Source organism: Carettochelys insculpta, chromosome 4 (assembly GCF_033958435.1).
Source record: "Carettochelys insculpta isolate YL-2023 chromosome 4, ASM3395843v1, whole genome shotgun sequence".
In the NCBI taxonomy this organism is placed as follows: Eukaryota; Metazoa; Chordata; order Testudines; family Carettochelyidae; genus Carettochelys; species Carettochelys insculpta.
In genome coordinates this window covers 114,492,646-114,504,325 of record NC_134140.1, presented here as the reverse complement: position 1 = coordinate 114,504,325, position 11,680 = coordinate 114,492,646, and the positions used below count along the sequence as shown (strand labels likewise).

Below are 11,680 nucleotides of genomic sequence, written 5' to 3'. Positions count from 1 at the left end.
GGTATGCTTGCTGTAGCTCCAAGTGACTCAGATTGGCTTTTGCCCTGTATCCTTTGCAACTTGTCTCTTGAATTCTGTGTACACTGATGAAGAACCTGCACAACACATTATGATCAGACTGACTGATCATTTCAAGAAGAATAGCCAAAATCAATATAATTCCACTTTGGAATATGGTACTAGCTATTAAGATTTATTAAAAAATTTAATAACCATAGCAGTAAACTATAGTTCTAGACAATCTCTCTTGAAAACACACTACAAATAGAAGCCACAATACAGACTGCCTTGTCACAATTAGTATAAGCATCTGCTGTAAAGATGAAGGAAATAAAAAGGACAAATCTAGTTGTCTAAAAGACAATTCACTGTACACATTTTATTTACAGTTTTGTACACTGTCTTAATATGAATGGGACTGCTTGTCTACTTGAGCCATTTTTAACCAAAGAATATAACCTAAGTAATACAAAGTGTTAAAATACAGTGTAAGATACAAAAAACAGACATACTATTTCTAGTAAGGAATGTAAATTATGGTGTTACATTTAAAAAATCCACAATTTTGTTTAGGAAATCACACAAACATAGATCACTGATTTGTTTGAAATGCATAAATCTGTAGCAAAGCTTTGATGTTACAAAAAACAAAAAGTTACCAAAGAATGCACAAAATTAATGTTTATTCCACCTTTGTCATATTCCCAGACCCTTCACCAATGTTACATGAGCAAAAACAACTGAAATCAGAGTATCACTAATGTTATCAATTCGGGAAACAAATAAATTAAGTCTAGCAGCCATCAGCATAGGTTACAGCAAAGACAATGCTGTATTAAGAAAATTGCTAGAAAATTCTATGCACCATACTTTTTCCAAACCAGCAAAATATGTTACTGTATACAATGCAAATGTAAAACAGACCTAAATTTTTCTGTAAGGTATAGAGATGCAGTTTATTTTCTGAATATTGTGGATAAACCAATGTTTTTGTAATAGTAATGTCCTACTAACCTATTAAGACAGTGGGCCAGGAAAACGTTTATGGATTCTGGGATAATGTATACTGAACTCCTTTGATTGAATAATGGTTACTTCAGCCAAAATAGAAAAATAATTGAACACAGAAGTACACGACAAAGGCGAATGAGACTTTTCACAAATCTTAGCAACATTTAGATGGAAATAAAATTTAAACGCAGTCCACTCTGCTTTTGAAGAGGCTTTGGTTCAGCTCCCAAATCTCGATTGCTTGACGCAGTCTCCTATGAAAATACGCAGAAGGTGTCTTCTTAAACAACAAACCTATTTTTAGTGGTGGAGCCGCTCTTAGTAGCTGTGTCTGCATGGGACTGATAGCCAATCACTATCTTTGGAGGAAGTCCTAATCTTTCCTTGTATACTCTCCTGTAAAAAAGAACAAAATACGAGAGTTTTTAAGTAACATTCTTTAGAGGGGGGATAGTATGTCAAGTTATTTCCTTTCAGACCTGCTGACATCTTAATGCATAAAGACAATTTTCTATTAAGAAACAGTTCTGCTTGGAGTGTAATAAAAAGGATATCCTGGTTTTGTACGTCAATTATTTCTTACTTCAAGTCAAATCTAAATTATGTTAGTTATTAGAAAGGTGTGTTATCCTAGTCAGGATAAAGAGCACTTGGAAAAATAAGCAGTAGGCCCAGATACACTCCAGAGACCAAAGAGCAACCAATCATGCTAATATATGGGCAATAAATAGAAGCCTTAAAAAATGGTGTAAGGTTTCCATGAAGCGTGTATCCATTTTTTACTAATTTCATAATGTGTAGAATATTTGATTTGATATTATCTAAATCTGATTACAATAGTGATCAGAACATGATCAAAAACTCAAGAAATAAATCTTATCAAGTTCATAGCACTTGTTCACTGGCACAGGAACTGCGTGTATTTTCCTTTAAACAGCTTTTCTAAAAGCTATAATGGTACAGCAAGACCAGTCAGTCAGTGACACAATTGACAACAGCTCTGGGGACACAAGGAAGAGCTTAGGTTTAGGTATAGACAAGAGGGATGACAACTAGCTAAATGCACTGCCCTAAATGTTTCTCGATAAGTAGTAACTAATTCAAATATTAAGTGCTTTTAACTTTGTTCTATGAACTGGTCAGAGCTCAAAAGTGATCAAACTGTCGGCTACTATCAGACACTGTCTGAAAGTCCATTTAGTCCAAATTAAAACTTAAACTTATATTTAGAGTAAGATATTAATGGAATCATGACTACCCATGTTTATTCTGACTGTTTTTAGTGTTAGAGTTAAATACATTTTCAGTGGCAGGAAAGAGGACAGTATTGTTGCTGGAAAGGAAATACACGTTATATTAATGAGGTCATGTAAAGTCATTAGGCTGTTTTGCCATCTTCACTGCTTCCATGTGGTTCGTTTTCCATTTTAGTGATCTCAAACATTTTTAAATTTTAGTTTAGTATTTGTTAATACTGTTCTGATGTATACTTGGAGTGATGTCCTGCATTACCACCATGTCTTCACCGAAGTTCAGCCACTCGTGCCTGCCACTGAAGATTAGCCCCCAACATAAGTGAAAGATGGCATAGCAACGAAGTGACTGCTACATGTAAGGCAGATTTTACTGGACTTATTATGGTCAATAGTTCTGCTCATCACAGAACAGGCAGTCAGAATGCAATTGACTAGAAGTCATCATGCAACCATGCACAATTTGTAGGTAAAAAAAATCTGTCCAAGAAAAAAAATGCTTGTCCATCAAGGCAACAAATATAGACCACTGAAGTATTAAACTACCTTAGGTTATTTTATCTAACAACAAAATAGAAAGTTCCATTAGTCTAAGATCATCACTCAGTTTGAATTTTCTCAAATCCTTTAACGGAAAGGGTTCTCTGTGCCTACCCTTTCTGGAAAAATATGTAATTTCTCTTTCTGAAAATATTGCAATTAGCTTTCTTTCAGAAAAGAAAACAATATTAATCACCTCTTTCTTTTCTATTTAAAGCTGACCAGTGATAAAACAATCTGTACTTTAAATGTAAACCACAAGAAGTTATAAGAATGCCTCCCACTTTGGAAATAATTGCTAATAAAAAAGCATAATATTCAGTATATTACATACAAATCAACTCCTTGAGCTCCAGGATATTTATTACTGCCATGACTTTAGCTCCCAAGCTGCTGTTATGTCCCTTGCCCACAATGATGCATGGTAAATGATGTTACATCTACCATGGAAACTCAGTGGCTGGGTCTACATGGCGTGGCTTTCCCAGCAGATCCATGCTAATGAGCAGCCTTTGAATTGCAAATGGCTACTCATAGCATGGTCCCACGGCTTATTAGCACAGCGACATGAGAGTTCAGTCTCGGCAGAAGGGGGTTCCAGCTGTACCTGACTGTAAAGAGTAATTAGTATTACACTGTATAAATAGGACTGTTTCCTTTTAAGGCACTGAATACCCAACATCACTTACCCTATATGCGTAACAGCATCCCTGTTTTCACATTCAGTTGTCCATATTGCTATTTTATCACCTTTAGCTCTAACATTAACAACAGCTCCACACACATCATCGCTGTAGTCATCAAAAGACTCCCCAATAAGGCACAGCAGCTATAAAATAAAGACTGACTATTAAAGGGAGGTAAAAAATATGAATGTTTTTAAAATAGTGGAATCTTCTATTTTTGTGCAGCAGCTTTTATTAGACATATTAAAGGGTTGGCATACTGAAAACTTCTTACACATAGAAACAAACTATTTTCATTCTCAATGATTAAAACATTAAATACCAAAGACTAAAATATATGCTAAAATTAGTAGACGAAAGGTTTAACTACACAGCAGTGGACTATACCTATTTCTTTTTAGGTGAGATGTTTAGTTCAAGGGTTCATCTATCTACAGGCTTTACAGCTGAAACCTGTACAGAACAGTCTTTCTAAAAGATGAGTGTTCTCCTCTGCCAATCCCTCCACCCATAGCACAGTAATCCCCTCCATCCACCTCCTAAATCTCTGAAACTGTTTCTATAAACCTGTCACCTTGAAAGTTCCATCATCCTCACAAATGCTGTTTATGTTTCTTCCCTATACATCTTTTCAGGTGTTTTGTGTATGATACAAGCTCAACATCTCAGAAGTGTTCCAAGGAGTTGTGTGTGCTTGTTACAGAGATGTGCAAAGTATATTCTTTCTCCAGGGTCTGAGTGCAGCGTCTCTGCTGCATGCTCAACTTCAGTGCATGAGGAGAAATGGATGAGGCTTGAAATGAAAACCCAAGACATTGCCAAACAGCTGACTGACTCAACCCATGTTGTAACTGTTCTATTCACCAGTGCACAATACTTACACAAATGCAGGTACTGCACAGAGATGTTTACTTACTATAGCGGACTGATGAAGCCCCCTCTGAGTTGGATTGGAAAGGCTAAAATTTAGTCTCTTGTAGGAAGAGAAGGTCAATAGCAATAAATATAAAATCCTAAGCTAGGAATTGTAGAAAACTAGTAAGGGAAGCAAAGGGACAAAGAGAAATGTATGGCCAGCCAAGATAAGAACAATAAAGAGTATTCTTAAACAAACTAGGAAAAAAGAATTTTGACAATGACAATGGTCCATTACTAGATGGAAAAGGTAGAACTCTCAACACTATGTAGAAACTCGGTTCTGTATTGGGGGGAGGGGCAAAAAACCCCTATGAATAACATACTATAGCGACAATGCTTTCCACTAACATTTTTAGAAATGCTTTAAAACAGCAGCCTGAAGAGTTCACTGGCCATTCATGTTGATTTTCTTAAAGTCTTGGAACACTGAGGAAGTTCTAGAAGACTGGAAAAAAGTTAACTATGTATCAACATTTAAAGAGACTGAAAAGGATGTAGTAGGAAGAGAGTCCAAGATATAAGACTCTATATCAGAGATCTGGTATGAAACAAGAGTTGCTCACAGAATCTGGCAAGAGGCTGATATCACAGAACCACTAGTTTCTAAGAAGAGCTAGATAAAGAGTACTCAACAAAAACACATCCTCATGTCATGGATGGTACAGAAACGCTCTCCAAGGATAACAAACAAGGTAACAAAGATAAGGTCAAGATGACAGCAGCTAATTGAGATGTTTTGATTGAGTTAACATATACAAACTGACGGGTGATAACTTTGGGGCAGTAACCAATTGTGTCAAAGAGGCCGTACTAACTGTATGAGGTTCACTTGGTATGTATTTCTTTTATTGTTCTCTTATATATACCCCTGCCTCTAATTTCCACTCCAACTTATCTGAAGTTGGTTTTACCCACAAAACTTCAGCCCTAATAAATCTGTTAGTCTCTAAAGTGCCACACAGCTCCACATTGTTTTATCTCATAAGAAGTATCTTTGTTTCGACTAAGGAGGAATGGAAAGTCCCATCATTCACTGAGCTGGTCCACTGTTACAGGCACACCTACCTCAGTGGTCTCGTTCAGTCTGGGATATTACCACCATGCCTCTCTGCCAGTAAAATTGTTGGGGTCCCTTACCATTCAATGCGTGCACGCTCGCCACATGCATTGCTGCCATAAGATTTTTTCCCTAGCAGTATAAACAGTGGAGTTTGCTCAGGAGCCCCCGAGTGGCATGCACATGCCATGTTATATAGGGCGCTTTCAGTCCTCTCCGCCCTAAGTTCCTCCTTGCCAGAAGAGGAGGAGGGTGGGATGTTGAACGGACATGAGCACCACATCTCAAAGAACACCAGTTATAGAACAGTTAATTCTTCTTCTTCTTCAAAAGCTCGTTCATGTCCATTCAATGCAGGAGAGTGCAAGCAGCGTCTCTGGAGGTGGGAGGAGTTCACTGAGATGCAGACTGTAACATTGCTCTTCCAAACATTGCATTCGGGCACAACGAATAACAAGGAACGTACTGGTGACCACATCACAGCTTTGCAAATCTCCTCAATAGGAAGACTGGTGGCCAGGCTATAGAGGAGGCTTGCACTCTGGTCGAGTGGACCCTGACAAATAAGGGTGGCTGAGCACATCCAAATGCAGGAGATTATTCACTTGGAGATCTACTGAAAGGATACCAAGATTTTGTCCTCGCAGTGTATGTAAAGAAGAGCTGGGGTGACTTACAGAATGCCTTTGTTCTGTCAATGAGGGAAATGAGGGGTCTGCCAACGTCCAGGGTATGCAGTCACCACTCCTTGTTGGTTACATAAGGTCAGGGTATAGTCACAGATGGACTTCATCTTTACACAAGACACTGTTATGGCACCCAGCTTGGAGACCCTCTAAGCTGACATAATTGCTATAAGGAAGGCCACTTTCTAGGACAGAGGCAGAAGGGAACATGTGGTCATGGTCTTGAAGGGTGATTTGGTAAGCCTGAAGAGGACCAGATTAAGGTCCCACTGGGACACAGAAGGGGGTGTACACATGAGAAGAGCCACTCAAGACCCCTCAGGAATCTGTTATGTCATGTCATGCAAAAAAACAGACTGGCTTTGTATTGGTGTCAGGCCTTCCTCCTCCTTTAAGAGGAGAAGATAATCAAGGATGGTCTGAATAGGAAAACACTGAAAACCTAATCTGCTTAATCACGTGTCTGCCTGGACAACGGCTTGCAGCGTCGCGGGAGGAACTGCTAAACCACAGACAGGCAGGATTGCTCCTCCATATTCACAAATGGAACAGTCATAACATGATGTGGAGGGATGACAGGTCTGGGTGGAGCAGGCAGCTGTGGTCCTGAAATAACAGGTCTGGGTGGAAAGGCAAGGCCACAAAAATACTGTGAGGCTTAGCAGCAAACCAGTGTTGGCAGGGCCATGCCAGTGTAATGAACTTGGCCCTGTCCTGCCTGCCAAGTTCCTTGGGAATTTCAATGAGAGCAATCGGGGGAAATGCATAAAACAGGCCTCTCGACCATGGGATAAGGAAAGTATCTGTCAGGGACCCAGTGTGCAAATGTTAACTGAAACAGAAGTGGTGGCATTTTGTCTTCTGCTCTGTAGCCAAAAGGCTCAACGAAGGAATGCTCCATTGCTGGAACAGCATGGCAGTGACTTGAGGATGGAGAGCCCATGCGTGGTGAGAAGACAACTGTCTGCTCAGATGGTCAGCCAAGAGATTCCTTGCTCCTGGGAGATACTGGGCATATAGGGAATGCCATGCTGGATGCAGAAGTCCCCACAACTGACAGCCTCCTTAAAGTGTTCCAGATTGAGCTCCTTTCTTGACAGTTGATATAGAACATTGTGGTCGTGTTGTCTGAGATGACATGGATCACGCTGCCTGCCAGATAAGGGAGGAAGACCTCACAAATCCTATGACCACTTGTAGCTCTGACATTTATATGGAGGGATGCCTCCTGTGCAAATCAGATGTCTTGGGTCTGGAGATCACCTAGAACAGGGGTCAGCAACCTGCAACTCTAGAACCACATGTGGCGCTTCAAGAAGTCACCTGTGACTCTGGGCAGTGCCACCACTGATTCCTCTTGCAGCTCCCTGCCCTGCTGCACCTGAAATAATAGAACCAAGTTTAATTTAATTGGTTTAAACAGCCAGCAGGGCAGCGGGAAGGATACAGCTGTTAAACCAATTAAATTTAGTTGCATTATTTCAGTGCAGCACAGCAGGGAGCTGCCCACACTGCAGGTGGGAGAAGTGAGGAGAGCTGGGAGGAGGAGAAACCGAGTCTGGCCCTGCTGTAGTCATACAGCCCCGATGAGAAGTGGAGGGAGGAGCAGCAGGGGTAGGTGGTGGCTGTGGAGGAGCAGCCACAGCGCACATAGCTGGAGGTGCTTGTCAGCTGAGGCAAGTTAATCCTGGGGATGGGAGGTGGATTTGGGGGCTGGAGTGGATAAAGCCTTGAGATGAAGGGAGGGTTCGGGGCTTAGCGGGATTAAGCCTGGGGAGTGGGGGCAGGTTTGTGGGATACAGGGTAAAGCCTGGTGATGGAGGGGTGGATCTGGGGGGGGGGGGTGTAAGGTGGGTAAAGCCTGGAGATGGGCGTAACAACTTTCGAACTGGTATAAGTCATTATGTGCGCTGTTCTTAAAATACGGATGACAAAAAGAGTACAGTCTGACATTATTAAGGACCGTCTCATTCACATGCATTGCAGCTCTTGAATTACAGATTTTTGTAACTGAATTTGAAAAAAATGTCCCTTCTTGATATTTTGGTTGCAGACCCTTGTCCTAGACAGATGTCCCATCCCAGGTCTGAAGTATCTGATATGAACTCAACAGTGTGGTGGAACCCAGAACGGTACTTCCACCAAAATGTTTTTGCGGCATGTCCATCCGGCAAGATAATCAAGGAGTGGAGTTGAAGCAATCACCACTCTGTCAAGGGAGTGTCTGGAAGATGCATATGATGATGCTAGCCACTGCTAGAGGAGGTAGATGCTGAGCCTGGTACATTTCATCAAATATGCCACATATATAGAGTAGACAGCTGTGAGGGTTTGGTGATTTGCTACCTGGAGTTGAAGGCTGGAGAATGAATTAAGCTTCCATCTGAATAAATCAAGTCTTGTTGATTTTTTGGGGGGTTGCCCTGGGCTGAATTTGCCATTCATAGCAGTTGATGACCTATACCATCATGTCTCTTGGCAGGAACAAAATAATTGCATTCCACCTGGTTGGAGATGGGGGCAGGGAAAGGGAGGGGGAAAAAAAAATATCAAGGAAGGAGTTTGGCACAGGGCATTAAGCTATTTTGTCCCCAAACCCATTGTGAAAGGGTATGGCCAGCCTGGCTAGGGCTGCCAGCCCAAGCATCCATAAAAAGGTATCCTCAGGTTCCTTTAGCTCCTCCACCTGGAGATTCAGGTTGGTGGTCATCCTCTTAAGGAATTCCTGGTGGACCTGTGTGCTGTCTTGGAGAACCAGTAAAGGAAGCTCCACGATGGCCTCATGAGATAAAGGAAGAAGAGGAGGCCTGCACTCAGGGGACTGTTGGGACTCAGGAGGCCAAGCCTCTAACTCCTGTTCCATCTGTGGGGTGGCAGCCATCAATATATCTGTTGCTGGAGGGCATTTAGCAGAAGAGGCCAATGGTGCCACAGACAGGCTGGTTACCAAGGCTGGTACCTGTGAGGGTACTGGGAACCTCCATGGATTCCAACAGTATGACTGGGGCAACTACTTAACAGTCTGGAACTTGTCTGCAGTACTGAAGGTGTTGGGCAAGGAGCTGGATTGGGAGGCATTTAGGCTTGGTACAAGGCCAGGCCAATGGAGCATACAGCACCGGTAGATTAGGAATGAGTGGTTGCGTCAGCGAGGTACTGTGAACTGGCCCCCTGATCCTGATGCCCAGGACACAGGTGAGTGACAAGACAGGCCCCCTAGAGAACTCTGACTGTCGGGAGACTTATGGTGCAGACATTACTGGTCATCCAGCTTGTAGCAGGTGCAAGTGAAGCTGAGGGAGTGGTGCTGAATGGCCAATCAGCAATGCCATGATGCCGGGCCGGGTTGCCAATCCCTGTGGTCCAAAGGGACATCTGTGGGGAAGCCAGAGAACGGTACTACTGCAGGAGTTAATGCTGTAACAGTAACATATCTGCCAAATGATGCTCAAACTGCGATCAGTACTGGTCCCAGGTATACTGTCTGTACTAGAGTATCTGTGCGTGTGCCTCTGGAGACCTGCACCTAAGACCCAGGGAGCCCCACCTGATGCCCTCCGTGGCTCTTGGTCCCACAGGGGACCGAATTGGGCTGCAGGCTCTGCAACTGTCACTGCATGGAGGTGAGTCTTTACATGTTCCACCTGAAAGGGATGATGTCTTTGTGGTGGCCCAGGCAGTGCTGTGGCAACTTTAACATGTGCCGTAGTCCCATGATTACAGGTGCGGGTGGCATTTACATCAACATGATTTACCTGGCCACCTGCAAGGCCTCTGGCCTTGACAGCACCTACAGCTGTACAATGCTGCTTTAAGAGGAGAGAGAGGGGGGGAGCTTGAGAGGTTTGTTGGGCAAGAAAGGTCAGTGATGACCAGTGTCTTGGGTGTTTATGCTTCTTAGGACCTGGAGATCTGCTCTTGCCCTGACTGGGCTTATGCAGACCCTGAGAAAGATGCTTGGAAGCTGATGGCACCAACAGAATACCACACACCAACACAGTGGCTCTTGGTGTACTGTCCAACTGCTTATGCTCTGGAGCTAAGACAGATTCCATTAGGAAAGCCTTAAGACGAATGCCCCTCTACTTTTTGGTGTGAGGCTTAAATGACTTGCAAATGCACCACTTATCACTAATGTGTGCCTCTCATAAGCACTGCAAATAGTCACAGTGGGAATTGCTCACTGACTGCCACTTTGACACATTTTGGAGCCCAGAGAATAAGGCATGTCCCAAAGCTAAGTCCCTAGTTACATGGAAAACAGTCCAACAAACCAGAAGAGAGAGCAACAGTTTACATTGAGGCAAGCAAGTTCCAAGCACTGTCACTGGCGGTAAGAAGGAACCAAGGGTCAAGGAGGGCCTATAAAGGGTGCCTGGGACTATTGCAGAGGGTGCCTGGGCCAGCTCTCCTATGTGCACTGTGAAGCAAAAAATCTTCTAGCATTGGTGCATGTGGCAATCCCAAACACTTATACTGAACAGACATGAGCAGGAAGAAGAGGAACGTGTGATTATTGGGTGTCCCAAAAGGAAAAACACACGCCCTGCCTAACATCTATGAACATCTAACCAGACTGGACAACAAGGGTGATGATCTGTCAGTCTCATACTGATGCCAGGCAAGACAGTGAAGTGGCTAATACAGGACTCAAATAAATGCAAATGAGGATAATACAAATTAGTGGCAATCAACATAGGTTTATGGAAAACTTTTTTTTTTTTTTTTTGGTGAAAATAAAGAGTTTGGTTAAAGGTAATACTGTTGATCTAATATGCTTAGCCTTCTTTGAGGCATGAAACTTGGTACTGGCAGAACTCTGATAAAAACTAGAATGATAAAAATAACATGGAACACATTAAATGGCTGGCTGACAGATCTCAAAAGGCAATTTTAAATGGGGTTTGTAGTTGACCCCAGAGGTATCATTTTTTGGCCTACCTTAACTTTTTTTTTATGGACGATCTAGAAGAAAGCAGTAACTACACTGAAAAATCTGCAAATAAAGATGGGGGAGGGAGAAGGAGAGAAGATAAATAACTAAGTCTACTGGTCACTGATTTTGACTGATGTGGACTATTTGGTAAGATGGTCAAGCAAAGAATATGCATTTTAATATTGTAAAATATAAATATTTACCTCTGAACAAAACAGTAGGCCAGACTTACAGGATGGAGGACTCTCTGAAACAGAAAGGCTGAAAAAGATTTGGTGGTCACAGTGGATAATCAGCTAAAGATGAGCATCCGTTGCAACGCTATGGCCAAAAGGGCCGAAGCTATCTTTGGGAGTTTAAACACAAGAATCTGAAGTGGAAGTAAGGAGGTTATCTTGTGTCTTTATTTGGCACTGAAGCAACCACTGTTGGAATGCTATATGTTCGGTTCTGCTGTCCATAATTCAAAAAGGACGATGCAAAATTGGGAGAGCATTCAGAGAAGAGACACATGAATGATGAAAGGATTAGAAAATGTGTTTTATAGTTACAAAAATGAAAGAGGTCAACTTGTTTCGCTTAGCAAAGAGAAG

At 42.2% G+C, this 11,680-nt stretch overlaps 1 protein-coding gene across 2 annotated transcripts in view; it reads right to left on the bottom strand.

Moving 5' to 3' along the window:
• Positions 1 to 542: 542 nt before the first annotated feature.
• Positions 543 to 11,680, bottom strand: part of EIF4E (eukaryotic translation initiation factor 4E) — a 53,197-nt gene continuing 42,059 nt past the window's right edge. For both annotated transcript variants that reach the window (XM_074993563.1, XM_074993562.1), the window contains exons 6-7: positions 3,494 to 3,633; positions 543 to 1,407 (exon numbers count right to left, since the gene is read on the bottom strand). In XM_074993563.1, the coding sequence (XP_074849664.1) occupies positions 1,293 to 1,407; positions 3,494 to 3,633 (255 nt within the window). In that variant the 3' untranslated portion in view covers positions 543 to 1,292. The remainder of the gene's footprint in view (positions 1,408 to 3,493; positions 3,634 to 11,680) is intronic.